The sequence below is a fragment of the Mytilus edulis genome, chromosome 1, assembly GCF_963676685.1.
Source record: "Mytilus edulis chromosome 1, xbMytEdul2.2, whole genome shotgun sequence".
Taxonomy (NCBI): domain Eukaryota; kingdom Metazoa; phylum Mollusca; class Bivalvia; order Mytilida; family Mytilidae; genus Mytilus; species Mytilus edulis.
Genome location: NC_092344.1, coordinates 82,623,900 through 82,641,536, shown reverse-complemented (window position 1 = coordinate 82,641,536; position 17,637 = coordinate 82,623,900). Strand labels below are relative to the sequence as shown.

Here is a 17,637-nt window from a genome sequence, read left to right as displayed (position 1 = left end):
TTGATAACTATTCCAATACAAATGGATACCCATGGTTGATAACAATTCCAATACAAATGTAAACCCATGGTTGATAACAATTCCAATACAAATGTGAACTCATGGTTGATAACTATTCCAACACAAATGGAAACCCATGGTTGATAACAATTGCAATACAAATGTAAACCCATGGTTGATAACAATTCCAATACAAATGTATACCCATGGTTGATAACTATTCCAACACAAATGTAAACCCATGGTTGATAACTATTCCAATACAAATGGATACCCATGGTTGATAACAATTCCAATACAAATGTAAACCCATGGTTGATAACAATTCCAATACAAATGTAAACCCATGGTTGATAACAATTCCAATACAAATGTATACCCATGGTTGATAACAATTCCAATACAAATGAGGTGACTAATGTCACTGCGCTAAAAAATAACAAATTGTACATTTGAAACACATTACCAGTGTTTCTGGGCAGAAATAACAAATATATGTTTTTGCATAACTTTATTGTCAAAATTTTATTTAACCTAGAACATGATATGCGAAAAATGCTGTTTATCTGGCAAATGTGTCTTTTACATAGACATGTATGAAAACAACATGAAATAAATAGAGTCTCCTCTTAAACCATTCAAAAAGCAAACAAACATATCAAATACTGATCCACTGCCTCACCATCAAAGCTTTATATTAACCCACTAACAAGTGAGTGTTACATAGTTATACACTAGTCAATATACACTAACAGGTTGTGCCCCATTACCATGACATATAAGTGAGAAATATATATGGTAACAACAGTAAACAGTCAGTAAAAACATAATTAGTATCAATATAATCAAATTATTATAAAATGTCAGAAAGCTACAAAAATTAAACAATTTTCTAGATCTGCATTCTGAGTTTTTTTACAACAAGATTAAATCCTTCATTTTGATGAGGGCCAAGCAATATGTTCACGTCTTATATCCTATACTGTCAAACTTTTTTATGCTTGAGTGACTACACAATTAGTTTATGTATTTGGCTAATTATATGAAGCAGACAGTTTTTATAAGTTTCATTATTGTGACTGCTAAATACAAACTTGGCAATTCTGTAAAAAAATTCATCAGCTGTGGACAAACATTTTTGGCCCATTTGCAATTTGAAAAGTTAGGGAATCTTGCACAGTTAATGTCCTGTTCTATTTTTAATTTAGATTATTAAACTAACAATGTGTAAAGGATGTACAATAATTAAGTAAGTATTGAATATAAGAGTAGTTTGGAATTTACAATACTACATGTAATGAAACAATAATATTAAACAATAGTTAACAGCAAATAACATAGTGGATTAGGCTAAATACTAGCTAACTAAAATAATATCAATATATTTTTGGTTTTCAATACACTACTGGATTTTTTTTTTTTACAAAATTGTAGTCACTATGATGTGTCCAATTTGTGTTCAGTAAAAAGGGCTAAACAGATTAACTAAAGGTGTATAATACATAAGTGATGAATGTTAATTATGTAAAAACACAAGTCAAACAACTGTCTGATACATTATGGAATCTCATTATCCATATGAGCATGTCTCAGGATAATCTGTTTTACAGATCAGTACAAATTTTATACATTTGGTTCTATGAAGACAAGCTCTTTTACGATTTAGACTATTTTCTAATTTGTCATCCCAGAGTAAAATGAATGATTCAACAATTTAGAACACATTTTTAAAATAACTAAATTTTGCTTTATTAGTTCTATATAAGAATAAAACTATTTTGCATCAGAAAACACAAGCTATTATTTCAAATTAAATGCTGATGCGACCACACCTTGATTGTAAATTACCTGCTTGTATTTTATATCTATGTTCAGTGACATGAAATCATGGTCAAATCCTTATTTAGCATATAATTTGAAACGTTCACATAATAATGAAATGCAAACAATAATGTCATCTACTATCATAGGTGGGGGTATGAAAAAAGAAAATGGTGCATCTTGAGCTTATTGTGCAGCTGTTTATTCAACTACTAATACATGTAATAGTCAATGGACCTGAAATAATCACAATAACAGTTTATGGTCATATAAACCTGTTGTAAACCATGCAAGGTTTAAAGTTTTATATATTACACTGTACCAATACATTATTGCATGGTAATAACAGAAAGTCAACACTATATCAAACAATACTTGAAATAAAACTATTGCCATTTCAGTGGTGTGTATTATCTAAAATTCATTCAAATTTATAATGACAATAACTACCAACAACAAAAAATAATGGAAAAATATTCTGGCATTATGGAATGGAAAAAATTAAACACAGTTTCAATGAGACAAAAACTAAACCAGTTATTGGCAAGATTACATTATTGTTATTGCTATCAAGTATGATTCTGAAAAAATAATTCTGAGGGCATTCCCTGCCTTGCCAATTCAAAATAATTAACAAGAAATAGTAGCAAGTTTTTTTGCAGTTGGACAGTAATGATTGGGCACCATTCTGAGTACAACGTATGACAGTATGTGCATTTTGTTTAAATGATTGTTGAGAAGAGGTCTTAAAAATCATAATTCTAAACAGGAATGAATGGAGTTTCATATAGTCTAGCTTAGGTTTATTTATAAAAAAAAATATTGAAACATTTAGATAAGAAAGCCAGATAACGAGAATAGCAACATAAATGTAGTTTGCTATACAAAAAATTTGCAGCAAAAAAACTAACTGTCATCTACATGTACTTAAGTTAACTACCTAAGGTCTAGAAAATGAAATATGAAAATAAAGCACTTCAATACCTATACATTTTTTATCAAACTGTTCTTTGTCCAAATTCTTTCATATGTTTATTTAATTGTGAATGAACATCTAAACGATTGCTCTAACCTTCCACTATACATATTCTAGATAGGTAATATTTCCTGTTCTTAATTCTTAACAGGACTCAAAGCTGAATGTTGCATACCCCCAAAACAATTTGAGATATGCATTTACCTAAATTATTTAAGAGTAAAAGTCGTTCAAACTTAACAATATTTTCATGAATCAAAATCATATTTTACCATAATTGTATAGTTATAATTCAGTTAGCTGATATCAATACCCTACTGAACTTTAAAAACTCACTAAAAGCATTATTTTTCTCTCTAAATTTTCATTTTTGTATCATATATATGTCTTTGTTCTCATCAGCAAATTTATTGGTTGAGAGAAGATTTGTTTTTAATTCAAAATATGGATTTAAACTTTGTTATTAAAGAGTAAAATAAAGTAGAAACTTAAAGCATTTAGAACTTTCCATTGATGAAATTTGCAGAGAGCAAAAAATTAAAATTGAACAATGCAAAAAGAAGAATTCTAATGTAATGTATACCAGTTGATAACAATGAAAATCTTAACAACAAATCACTTATTACTATATATAAATTTAGTAAACAATAACAAGCCACTATATAAGGTATACATGGCACATTTCTCTACTATATTAATCATGGATGGGGCACACGTTTGATTTCAATGTTTTTTCTTTCTTCGTCTTGTTTTCTTGCCTGGAGCTGAGGAAGGCTGGCTTGGTTGTGAAGGCTGTGGGGGTTGCCATTGTGTATTGCCCTCTGTATGCATTGCTTGTTGGAACAGATTATTGATAAAGTCCTCCAAGTCTGCTTCACTGTAAATACATTACCAAATAATTAGTATAAAAGTTTAGTTTATTGGTATTTCTTACTTGTACATTCTAAAATCAAACCAAAGTATTTAAAAATCTCTCCATCTATAATTTGAAATTCACCACATTACTGAATGCACATGTATATAAATATTTCCTGTTTGAATGGTTTTACAATAGCTTACTTTTGGTGCCCTTTATAGCTTGTTGTTTGGTATGAGCCAAGGCCCTGTGTTGAAGACTGTACTTCGACCGTTATAGATTACTTTGACAAATTGTGACTTGGATTGAGAGTTATCTCATTGGCACTCATCTTTTATATCTATATAATACATACCCAGTCCTGCCTTGCTGTGCACCTCCTCTGTTTCCTTCTGTGGCTATTCTATAGAACACATGGTGGGCACTAGCCTGCATATGTTTAAAGAAATCTTTCTACAAAATAAAATTAAACAAAACAATTAAGCACATTTTTACATTTTTCCAACATAAGAATAAGTGTAGACAAAATTTTAATGATTCTTTCTACATATAATTTTGTACAAAATTAACATATGAATTCTCATAACAAATAACACTTAGTTCTATCATTTACTGGACTTATTTTTTTAAGAAATTTCATAACATAAGAAGTTTATCAAATAATTACCTTACAGGCCACCCATTCAGTTATATCATATATTTTTCCTTCCATACATGCATAGTAATGCCATAGGAAACCAAACATTGTTGTCTCAGCCCAAACATCACCCTGTGAAAATAAAACATGCATCTTCTTTAATATTGACATGATTACTTTGGTATATATATTAAATCACTTGACATGAAATTTAGCTAAGATGATGTTACATTCTAGCCTCTTAAAGAAGATGACGTACAAATATCTTTCTTTATCCTCTGGCTGATAATTTTGTTCACAGGGTCTTAAATTTGGAGAGGCAGAATTTCTGAAGAGCAATTTTATTTGCCTTTTGTGCACATGTTTTATCAGTGTCTACGTAGCTATGTTATAGAAATCAACGTTAGATGAAACCTGTCCCATAGCCTGTATAGAGAGTGACAAGCTATCTGCACATTGAAGAACCATTGCAACTGATTTTTTTAGGAGTCTAGTTCTGTAGCTTATCTGAGGCACTGCAAATTTTTGTCCCCTGCCAAAATGTATTTATTTTTAGTAGCTGCCCGAAGTTTTTTCCATTCTTTATTTCATATATCTTGAATTCTCAGACATTTAAAAACCGTGAAAAACTACTTATATGAAAATAGATGTTACCTCTTTGGCAGAATGTCTAACATTACACCTTTTACAAAATCTGGAGCTATACCATGGTCGATCTATAAACACTCTCTTATGTTTTCCTCCACAATTATCACAACGCATCATATTGGCAGCCTAAAATAAAAACTTTCTACTTTAAAGACTTGAAAATATAATAGCTTAGTAAAATATCCTTCCTTATTTAGATTTTTTTATCCTGATAATTATTAAGGTTAATAAGAACTCGGTCTTTAAATGATCCCTTGAAAATGAACTGTCTTCAACCTTTACTAGCAGTCATATCAAGACAGATGGACAAGGATAAATCTGTATAACAGGAGTTTTTCTGTACAGTACATTTATAATGAAATGTTTTAAGTAACATAGGTAATGAACCATTCTTACCTCTTGCATTTTGTCTTGCAGTTTGGTCAACAGATCATTAAATTCCTTCTGTAAACAATAAATGATTCAGATTATAATTAAATGTTAAAGTCACATGTCAGGACAATATATCATACAAGCCTTTCTGATCATAACTATGTTATAGTCATAAGTTTTTCAAACTATAATCAATTAGTTGTAAGATGTTGAAAATTTTACTAATCATGTATGTGAAAATTTATCCTATTTATTTGTTGCTATGACCCTTACATTAATAATTTTTCAACTACTTTTGTTTAGCCATACGAAACTAAATATTTGATATTTTTAAAAAAGCATCATCCAAAACTGGTTTTTTTTGGAAGTGATTAAATAGTGACATTAACAGCAATAATAATTACTTATCTGTACAAAACACCTTGTTCATTACAATACACCTTATCACTATTTGGAAATATGAAATCTACCCCAGTTGACCAGAGAATCTGTTCCGCTTGAACTATTGACGTCATACAACAATCATTTTTCCATTGCAGTGAAAAGAAATTATGTATTTAGTAGCAAAATTTTATGGGACCTTTGTGATGTCCAGCAATGGCAGACAAATAGAGATAAGGTGTATATATTTCATCACTTTAACTTATTGATGTAGTCACTTACCATAGCAGCTTCAGCTTCATCTGCCTGTCTGAATTCTGTGTCATACTTTATTCTAAGATCCTACAAAAAAATAAAATCATCATATTTTTGTTTTACTGAAATTAAAAATTTCAACATCTTTATGTATACTGTCCTTTTTCATAGGCAAAGTAGATTCCACCAAAATTATAATAAAATATATCTGGCGTTGTGTGCTTGTTTTTCATTATAAAAATGCTTTACTTTATCACTTTGTGATTGCTAGATTTGACTGTCATTGTATTTTTCTACAGCAGATAGTTAAAATTTCAGACCAGTGGAAGTTTGGTTTGAAAAAGCAAACTGCAACTCATTCAGAATTTTAAATGCACTGCAATCAGGGTTCATACACCTTTTTAGTTCCATTTTTCCATGACTTTTCAAGGATGTTTTATGAAATTTCCATACCCCAAAACTATAGACCAAAAAGTCATCCCTAATGCTATAAACATGCTTTTGTGTCCTTTCCATGCAACTAAATAAACAATATTTTTAACATCCAATAATGACACAATTGCACTGAAACACAATGAGAAATACCAACATATTTATGAATGACAATACTGAGTTAAGTTTGCTAACAATGATGTAGAACTACTTGTTATCAAAGATTCTATGAAAGAGTATGACCTACACACTCATTTGAATGTCCCCTTTGGTATATGTTCTGCCTCTTTTTACAGTATAAAAGAATATATACAAATTTTGAAATATTTTAATAAACAAAGTATTAGAAAAGGTTATTTGGCATAATCCTCTTGACTGGTTGGACTCAAACAGATAATACATTGTAGACAAAAAAACTATCACCTTCCTACTTAGAGGCATCATTGCCATTTCAGAAGTGACATTTGTCCACTATTCAGAAACATATTCTTAAATACCGAGACGATATCCTCACAACTTTTGTATGAAAAATTGCTCTTTACTATATGTAGGACTCTTATCATTTCAGCTCCTCTATCCATACATTATCATTAAAAGTGTTTTTCAACGGCTGTTTGGTAGCAATAACTTCGTTTTCGAATATTCCGATAGCTGGTTTCTTATAAGCAAATTGCACTATGAAGGGAACCAGATGCGGTTGCATATTTTTATAAACAATTTTGAAGAAACGAATTTTAAATTCTCATTTTACACTTACCACAACTGGGGCCTTGTTTCTAGCATTCGAAAAAGAAACAGTTTCGACAAAAACTACGGGGATCATTTAATTTTAAATGTTTGAAGACATGCAATAAAGATTACAGTGCAAATAATCATTTTCCATGACTATTCAAGGACTTGTCACTAAAATATAGCTTTCCATGACTTTTAAAGGCCTTTCCCCCCCCCCCCCCCCCTAAATAAAAATCCATGACTTTTCCAGGATTCCATGCCCCGTACGAACCCTGTGCAATAGGTGGAGTGGAACACTTACAGTCAAGTCACAGTAACAAAGATCATCACCAGATTAGCCATAACATTATGGAAGAAAAGAATCATTTACATATTCTACATAATTATAAATGATATTTATCATTGTTAATTAAAGTGACATCTAAGAATTTTTGAAACAATCAAAGGTGATTGTAACAACATCATCAATACAATAACATGTAGCATAGTATCATTAATTTGAATAAATCTTTTTTGTAGGAATACTATAATGTTTAGTAACTTACAGTAGATCCTATTAATTTGAAAGCCCGTCCTAATATCTTAAAAGCTTCTTCTGCACCAGGCTGCTTGTTCTGTAATAAATTTGATTAAAGAATATAAAAGTAGTGACATTTTTTTATTTCAACATTACAGTATTTCATGTATTAAACCACCATCTGTAACCGTATGCAATTTAATATATTTGATAAAATTTTAAAAGACAGATTCTTGCAAGATTAAAATAAACAAGAGGCTCTCAAGAGCCTGAATCGCTCACCTGAATTTTTTTGGTTTAATCTCTCATCAATGATTATTTTGGCTTTTCAATTTATTTAAATGTTCTTTGAATCGTCCTATTTTCTTCAAAAGCAAAAAAAAATCATTTTCTCCTATGTTCTATTTTAGCCATAGGAGCTATGTTTCTTGACATACAAGGAAATGAAATATAAAATTTATACTAGATACTCTGAAACTCTGAAACTCATTTAGCCTAAGTTTGGCTGAAATTGATACAGCAGTTTCATAAGAGAAGATTTTTTAAAGTAAGTCAACATGGTGAACAAATTGTGAAAAAAAGTCTTTAAAGGGCAATAACTCCTAAAGAGGTCAATTGACAATTTTGGTCAAATTGACTTATTTGTAGATCTTACTTTGCTGATCATATTTGCTGTTTACAGTTTATCTTTATCTATAATAATATTCAAGATAATGACCAAAAACTGCAAAATTTCCTTAAAATTACCAATTAAGTGGCAGCAACCCAACAATTGGATGTTTGATTCATCTGAAAATTTCAGGGCTGATAGATATTGACCTAATGAACATTTTTACTCCATGTCAGATTTGCTCTAAATGCTTTCGTTTTTGAGATATAAGCCAAAAACTGCATTTGACCCCTATGTTCTATTTTAAGTAACAGCGGCCATGTTTTTTGACGGATCAAAAATCAAAGCACACACTTTGTGCAGGATAATCTAAGGAACAATCATGCTAAGTTTTAACCAAATCCATTCAGTAGTTTCAGAGGAGAAGATTTTTAAAGTTAGCAAATATGATGAACAAATTGTGAAAAATTGTCATTAAAGGACAATAACCCCTTAAGGGGTCAATTGACAATTTTGGTCATATTAACTTATTTGTAGATCTTACTTTGCTGATCTTTTTTGCTGTTTACAGTTTATCTTTATCTATAATAATATTCAAGATAATGACCAAAAACTGCAAAATTTCCTTAAAATTACCAATTAAGTGGCAGCAACCCAACAATGGTTTGTTTGATTCATCTGAAAATTTCAGGGCTGATAGATCTTGACCTAATGAACATTTTTACCCCATGTCAGATTTGCTCTAAATGCTTTCGTTTTTGAGATATAAGCCAAAAACTGCATTTGACCCCTATGTTCTATTTTAAGTAACGGCGGCCATGTTTTTTGACGGATCAAAAATCGAAGCGCACATTTTGTGCAGGATATACTAAGGAACAATCATGTTAAGTTTCATTCAAATCCATTCAGTAGTTTCAGAGGAGAAGATGTTTAAAAAATTGTTAACGACGACGACGGACGCCAAGTGATGAGAAAAGCTCACATGGCCTTTTAGGCCAGGTGAGCTAAAAACAAGAATAGATCAAGTTACTCAACAGAACTTTATATGTTGTTGATGTTTACATCAAAACTGAAGCTATGCATAAAAAGATGACCATTTGACTAAACATACGGATTACCACTAAAAAATGTAATTATTTCAGTACACAGTACCTGAGGAAAAAACCTCAAATGTTAAAACATTTTGATCAGTAAAAGAGTAAGAAATCAGGCCTTTTACTCACTGTCAAGCCAGAATCTATATAGCCATACAGAGGGTAGGAAGATTGCTCATTGTTGAGGGTCATTCAGTGACAGATGGTTGTCTCATTAGCAATCATACCAAATCTCCCAATTTATATATAATTAAAGATGAAATGCATATATCTAGGCATCAGTGAATACCCATCTTGATTTCCTGACATTATTAAGTTAAACATGGGAGAAGACTAACCCTAATGACATGAAGGTCAATATTTCATTTATCAAGGTCATTATAGTTGAAGATTCAAACAATGTATTCTCTTTCCAACATCAGATAACATCCATGTCTTGTATTGAGAAAAAATGATCCTTAAATAATATACATATTCAGGCACTTAAAGGGTGAAAATATCTGCATCCAGACAAATAATAATTTTTTGAATGCTCTTGTTTGAGTGTTCCAGGATTTTGTTTGGCATAGTTTTATTGTGACTTACTTTATCAGGATGTACCAAAATAGCTTGTTTTCTGTAATATTTCCTGATATCATCATCACAACAATCAAACCGTAAGCCTAAAATACTGAAAACAACAAAATTAATATTGTTAAAACAAACAGATGGTTATGCTAATTATGATGCAAAATATTTCAAAGTTAATATGTTGAAACAGAATTTACATTATGTTTACACAACTGATTCCCTTTTCAAAAATTTCCTTTTTGTCCACTTGTAAATAGATTCTGAACTATCTTCTTATATTTAATTGTTTATAAAGGTGATTGACAAATATTTTCATTCACCAAATTCTATGATCAATATACATGGAATAGAACATGTTATCAAACAATTTGTCAGTCTTTCTAATGACTGGCTGTCTTATATGGAAAATATAGAGTCAATTTGACAAAAAAGGAATTTTTCTAAATCAAACTTATTTTAGATGCATGATTTTAGATTAAACATTTTCATTTGTAGTGGATTGGGGAAACAACTTATATGAATTCCTTTCCACTTTGCGGGTGCGAGTACTGCCTTATAGCAGCATTAGCCTGCTCTTTTTTCAAAATCTTACAAGGATGTCTTTTATTGTCCCCTTCTGACCAACTATCATAGTTTCCTCAAGACCATACTCGTAAATGGTGTCAAAGGTAAATTAATTAACTCACCTGTAAGGGTCTTTTCCTTTACAAGCTAGAAGTCTCTGCATGGCCTCTGAACCTGAATATTAATGTAAAACTTATAATATAGCTTGAGGTCAAATATTCAGATTTTACCTTGAACAAAAACTAACAACAGTAAAGATAGTATATCTTTGAGGGTTGAGATCTAAAAAAAAAACCTGTTTAACCCCACCTCATGTGTGCACCTGTCTCAAGTCAGGAGCCTCTGGCCTTTGATAGTCTTGTATGTTTTTTTTTAATTTTAGGTCATTTATATGTTGTGGAGTTTAGTGTGACATCAATTTTTTCATTGAACTTGTACACATTTTGTTTATGGACCAGCTGAATAACGCCTCCATTTGTGGGATTTTCTCGCTGTGTTGTTGACATTTAACTATTTTCTGCTATTTGATTGGGTTGTCAGAACCATTGTCTTTATGACTCTTTCCTAATTTCAATAATTTTTGTTATTTTTTTTTTTTATCATGCTTATTATTGTGCATTTTAGTACTGTCTAATGTCAAATTTCAATACTCTGTACTTGCAAAGTAAAAAGTCCATCAACAAAAATAGCCATTCAGATTTCTTACTGAACATTCACGGACTAGGCATTCCCATTGAACATTACGCAAACAATCTACCTTTGTCCTACTCCAACAATCATCTAGAGGGAGAAATCTTACCTGTTGAGGGTAAAGCTATATTTTCATCTACTCCAAGTTTTCTCCTTTCCAATTCAGATTGTTTAAAAAACCGTTTGAAATATTTGTTCAGTATTCTTGTCTTAACAAAATGTGATACTTTCCCCCAAGTCCATATCACATAAAGCACTATATTACTGACTCTGCAAATTGAAAAAAAAAATATATAGGTTTTAATTAAACATATTTTCTAATTTAACAAATTGATCTAAATTGTTTTGTGGTATAAAAAATGATAGCAAGCTCATTGCTAGGACAATTTCTGACAGCTTTAGGATAATCTTCATTTATATGACAGGATTCTGTTTAAACCAGAAGTCCATCTAGTACTTTAATATACAATGTAAAGGTATGCAGTTAGCTCAAATAGAAGTACTAACACAGTTATGCTACAAAACCTAACAGTTATCATGGTAACTAAAGGTATGCTTTAAGCCACATATACTTGTAAGTGCCTATCAGTAGGCTACCAGTATATGAGTCTAAATTTACAGGTAGACCCCAAGTAGTTGAACTTTCATGTATGTTTTGGATTTCAATAGAAGTTAAATGTAGATGTAAACTATAGGTTTGCTGAAAGTCCAAATACATGTTACAAAAGTACTTACAGTTATACTAAATCTCTCAATATAAATACTGATTATCATGTGCAGGTATTATATGTATATATATTCATGTCAAACTACAAAAGTACTTACAGGTATGCTATTATTCCAAATAGAAGTAACAACACTGTGATAAAGCCTGACCAAATGAAAGACACAAACGCTTTGGACTTCTCAAACAGAAAATTGATCCATTCATCTGAAAAGAAATAATAACGTTAACAGTGTCACATGTGGAGTTCCACCTGATCTATGATATTTTTTTCTAATCCAGTCCTTTTCAAATTTTGATTGCAGTTGGCTGGTAATTTCAGATGTATGACGGGGTTTAAGCTAGCTTATTGAGGGCTATAGTCACTTCATTTTCAATAGAAGTGAACACAATCAATGGCCCCCATATATAAAAAGTGTTCACATTCAAAATAACAGAATTTAATTATATATATATAAGCAGAACTCTTTAAAAATATTTTTCTTTATAATACAAATGCAAGTATCAAATTGATCAGAAATGCTTTTGTTATTTTGAAAAATTGTTGCCTAAATGGCGAAAATTAAGAGCATTGACAAAAACACTGCTTAGAATGATGTTCTCCTATATCATGTTCACACATGCATGTACATTTTATAGAATATAATTAATGTTTGATTTCATACATTTATTTTTCCAAATATTTACCTATATATTCTTGATCAAATGGAGATTGCAAAGGCAAATGCCCTTTGTTGTCTTTACTGCTTTCGTCTGATTTGGACTTCTTATCAATTTTACCATTCTGTACATAGTTATCATGTTTCCTACTTTCACCATCTCTATTTTGAGCACTGTTTCTTTTGTAAGAATCACTTAGATCATTGTTAATATAAATATTGTCTGTTGATTTTTTGTGAGCTGATGATGACGCTTTGCTTCCTACTTTTCCATTATTAAGAACGGTTGCATTGTCATGAGAAGGCTTGCCTGATGTGGATTTTTTGGATGTCTTTGATTGAAATATTCTTCTTGCATCAAAAAACGGTTTGTTAGGGTGTAGTGTTTCTGCTGGTCTAGTAGGCAGTTTGAAGTCATCAGTTGTGTCTGTTTTTGTTGAATAACTCTGTGGGGCAGGTTTGGTCAAATGTATCTCTTCGATTCCACTTGTTCCACTACTAACACTACTTGTGCTCCCCTTTCTACTCAAAACACGTGGTATACTTTCTGTACTATCACTACGTTGGTCCTGACTAACAGCAAACTCTTCAAACTGGTCAAGACCATACTTAGAATCTGGTGTGACATTGGATGCCATATCATCTGAATGTTTATTATTTATAAGGCCTTTCGACCCTTGTCTCGTATAATATGGCTTTCGGATAGGCTTGAATGGCTTTGCAGATAGAAATGGTGAGGAAGTTTTCTTCTTTGAGGAATCTGTCTCTTCCTTGTCCTTTGGTGCTTGCATAGGTTTTCCTTTTAATGTTTTTGCAACGTCTGAATAAGTCATTTTGTTACTAGACTGTTGGTCTCCGGAACTAAAGGTACTAGACACATCACCATTAGATTTAGAAATGACTGTAGGGGATCCAAAGGGGTCATAACTTTGAGAAAATGAATTCCAATTATTATATGTGTCTGCATAAATGTCTCTTCCATCATTGCTTGCATCAGACATGCTTAAGTTTCTGTGTGGTGATGGATCTGTTGCACGTAAATCATGTTCAAAAGATGCAGTTGTGGGATTGACAGACAGTAAATTTTGAATGTTTGCTAATAGATCTTTGTTTATCTGTGTACTGTCTATTGCTTGATCATATGTTGATGGACTACTTGGAGGGGTGAAGGCATCCCAGTTGAACATTCCAGCTTGCTCATTAACATTTTGATTATGTATAGGCATTCCACTAAACTGTGTCCAAGTACTGTACATTGGAGCTGCTTGACCTCCAAGGTCAAATCCTCCTGATACTGGCGGAAGTTCATCTGTTTTTATCTTCCTGGCCTCTGCCATAATTCAACTACAACCTGTTAGTTAGAAATTAAAGAAAAAATATTATAGGGTATTATTACATATTACATGTATTATAAAACATAATAATCATCTTTTATAAGTTTTGAAAATAATACTTTCTTTTCGTTTCAACTTTAAATTGAACTTTGCCAAGTACTGATCAGATAGTATATATTTTTTCTTGTCCACGGGCAACCCAGACAAAAATAGTCTGGTTGTTCAAATGTACAAGTAAGGCGAGTCAGGCATTTTTATTAAAATTTGATGGGTGTTGGTTCCATTGCTTGAACATCTAAAAGAAATGTCTAATCAAAAATGTATGCATGGTGCCTGGTGGGGTCAGCTACAACAGGAAAACCAAAGGTCTTATATCTATATAACAAACAAGAAACATGAAACACTTATGAAACACATCAACAACAACCACTACTGAACATCAGATTCATGACTTAGGACAATGGGACAGGTGCAAACAATTGCAGCAGGTTTAAACATTTTAATGGTACCAAACCTTCACCCTTATCTGAAACAATAGTGTAACATCACATTGAACATAGAAAGACACACTATAAAATATCAATTGAAATGGCATAACTCAATCACAAGACAATTGAAGACATATGAACACAGGTAAAGTGAATTAGACCGTTGGTTCTCCCGTTTGAATGGTTTTACACTAGTCCTTTATAGCTTGTTAATCGGTGTGAGCCAAGGCTCCGTGTTGAAGGCTGTACACTGACCTATAATGGTTTACTTTTATTAATTGTTATTTGGAAGGAGAGTTGTCTCATTGGCACTCACACCACATCTTATATCTATGTTCTTTTGATCAACCAAGTTTCCTGAAATTCTGTTGTGTGGTTTCAGTGTAGTCAAAGCGACAAGAACAGAACTGATAGGAGGGTGAAAAAACATTATGTGTGGGGTTAGCTACCTAACCGTAGCTCTATAATGAGCAGTATTACATGTACACTATGTAAAAATAGAGATTCTGGGTAATCGCTATAAGATCGCTCAAGTTTTTTTATTAGTTTTTTGGTGAGTTTTCTGGATATTGGTATACTCTGCATATTAAATATAAAAATCAGCTAAAAAGGGCTTAACTCATCAGATGGATACAAAGCAGAAAACGTGTATAACAAACACATACCGGACGTGGCAGGGTATTAAAACATCCTTGGGCTACAACAAAAAGAGACAAAGTACAGTACACAAAGTAATGACAAATCAAAGAGCTGATAGCTCTGAGGTGGAAGAAGGTGAATAAAAGGTAACTTGAATTACCATAAAAGCAGCCCCACTAACCCAGCCTGCTTTGTTCCATTATCGTTATGACATTTTTTTTCTTATAACAAGAATGTGTCATAAGTACATGGATTTCCCATCCGTACAATCATTTTCTATGTTCAGTGGACCGTGAAAATTAGGTCAAATCTTTAATTTGGCAGAAAAATTAGAAAGATCATATCATAAGGAACACATGTGTACAAAGTTTCAAGCTGATTGAATTTCAACTTCATCAAAAACTACCTCGACCATAAACTTTAACCTGAAGCAGGACGGACTGACAGACCAAAAAACATAATGCCCATTAATGGGACATAAAAATAGTAAAACTTCTTAAGTCTGTTTGCATGATTCTAGTTATTAAATCAGTAGAAAAGATGAACATGTAGCTAGCAGACCAGGGTTTATTTTCTTGTGTAAGAATATATGATGCTTGTTGAAATTTCCAATTTTGAATTATGCACAAAGATGGACATTCTACAGGTTGGTCCTAACCTGTTTGTTGGTCTTTGTGAAAAAAAGAGTAGTACATTGTGCTTTTAATGATTTAATTGAATACAAAAATAACGTATTATGTCAATAAATTAGTGAAAAAAACTACTATTCAGTATTATCTTTATGGTAGTAATGCATCATTGAATTTTGTCAATCAGCCATGCTTTTATCCTTAAGCTGTGTAAGAACCCACTTTGTAGATGAAAATTCACCTGGGGCAGTGCCATGTTCACGATTTTACAAGATGAAAACAACAAAGTTCAAAATCTAGCATGTTAGAATAATCATCAGAGAAAACGTTTTAGATTGGCTTATTAATTTGCTCATGAGAAACACAGAATTTGATTGGCTGAACACAATTTTTTTACCTTGGGAACAATATAAGGAACAGATGATTTTCACTAAATCGTGTTTGATAGTTTTTTTAACGCTTTTTAATATTTTTTAATAAATGCAAGGACGTATTATAAACGTCCTTGATAAGAGTGAAGAGAATGAACATTGGGTGAACGTACTATAAGGTCGAAAGAACTCAGGACGAACGGACCAAGTGCGAACATATAAACAGGGCGAGTCGACCTGATCCAAATTCACGCATGCATACTACAAATATCTACATTAAAAACATCCGGTTACAAGTAAACAAACCATGTTCATGTAGATGAGATGAAATCTTATAATTTACATAAATAAAAGAGTACATATTTACGATAGTGATTGTTTTTCAATCCTAATTTACAAATAAAAAGATTCAAATGCTTAATCATGTGTAAAAATCGGTGTCAATAATCAGAAGTTGTTATGAAATTGTAATGCACAGAAACGTATGCGGCATAAGGAGGTTGTAACGGTTGTAAAGTCAACACCATATGTCTTCAGAAGACTTGAAGTCTTCTTCAACCATAACATAAAAATGAAATATATCTATATAAAACATTGAAGGGGTTGCATAAATTTGCAGTTCTCCTTGTCAAAAATTATTCATGAACATAAAATCAAACTCATGTCTATTCTCTGCTTAAGTGTTACAACAAAAATACTTCAATCTTCACTGAAACGAAACTGCTTCCCTAAAATGATGTACAGAGTGTTATTTCATTTTTCCGCGAAATGTCAAAAATTATTCTTTCGTTTTTACAAGAAATACATGTTTTATATTGATTCATGTCAGATTTTTCTATAATTTTGTATGTGTGACATTATGCAACACCAATGGGAGTGGCTGAACAAACTAGTAAATGTGAATAAGGAAATGAAATATGATCGTACGACAAAATAAATTCAGTTGTTTTCCTTCTTTTTCTCTCGGCCATCGGCATGGAGTTAATCTCGCCCTGGTCACGTGATAGGAAACCGATGCGAGATTCAAATATAGTAGCTTTTCAAAACGCTTGTTCTACTTAGCACTGTGACAATACGCACGATATAATATCCGATGTTTATATTGCGTCTGGATTCGATGATCGGTAAACACGAAATTTTATGTTTTACGCCGATAGAAATAGGCATTTTATTTGCAAAGTTTTTGTAGTTAAAGAAATAGACACAATTAAGCATCCATGATCTCGGCTGAATCATTTAATTTCACATTCAAATGTATTGATGCTGTTCTTTCTATTATCAAACTATTGACAATTCTGATTGGGTACCATTAATATACCCTCCAGAAATCAAAGTAAAGAAATAGAAAAGGCTTCTCCCACTTCTTTTTTCGACTTAAGCGAATTTGACATAATTAAGCGGTCACATCTCAGTGCCACAACTTCTATGACAAACGATACAACTATAATTTTGAAAAATTCCAACCTGTATATGGGATATACTTTTCCCCAACTCATTCTGTATTCAAGAGCTTGCAGTTGATCAATATACTCAAACTGATGTAAAAGAACGTTTCTTCCATATTCTAAAAAAAAAAGGTTACAGGAAGCTTATTAAAGATACCAAGCCGACCTTGTTGATAGATATTCAGTATCAACT

At 31.8% G+C, this 17,637-nt stretch overlaps 1 protein-coding gene across 2 annotated transcripts; it reads right to left on the bottom strand.

Moving 5' to 3' along the window:
* Positions 1-496: 496 nt before the first annotated feature.
* On the bottom strand, positions 497-17,024 carry LOC139492082 (dnaJ homolog dnj-5-like). Of its 2 annotated transcripts, none has more exons than XM_071280222.1 (13): positions 16,927-17,024; positions 12,567-13,889; positions 11,981-12,086; positions 11,265-11,425; positions 10,588-10,639; positions 9,917-10,001; positions 7,656-7,724; positions 5,974-6,033; positions 5,335-5,382; positions 4,945-5,064; positions 4,321-4,422; positions 4,009-4,106; positions 497-3,674 (listed from the first exon to the last, which is right to left on the bottom strand). In XM_071280222.1, exons 2-13 carry the CDS (start codon positions 13,873-13,875, stop codon positions 3,521-3,523), a joined length of 2,364 nt encoding a protein of 787 aa, XP_071136323.1. In that variant the 5' UTR covers positions 13,876-13,889; positions 16,927-17,024; the 3' UTR covers positions 497-3,520. The 2 variants fall into 2 exon arrangements, with proteins under 2 accessions (XP_071136323.1, XP_071136332.1); XM_071280231.1 differs by lacking the exon at positions 16,927-17,024 and adding an exon at positions 15,026-15,052.
* Between the last annotated feature and the right edge of the window lie 613 nt (positions 17,025-17,637).

Excerpts from the sequence above, each read along its gene's own strand:
- LOC139492082 (XM_071280222.1), bottom strand. The coding sequence starts at position 13,875 with ATGGCAGAGGCCAGGAAGATAAAAACAGATGAACTTCCGCCAGTATCA. Across the intron at positions 12,087-12,566 it reads ATTTGATCAAGAATATATAG|ATGAATGGATCAATTTTCTG; the intron begins GTAAATATTTGG and ends ATTTCTTTTCAG. Across the intron at positions 4,107-4,320 it reads CTGAATGGGTGGCCTGTAAG|AAAGATTTCTTTAAACATAT; the intron begins GTAATTATTTGA and ends TTTATTTTGTAG.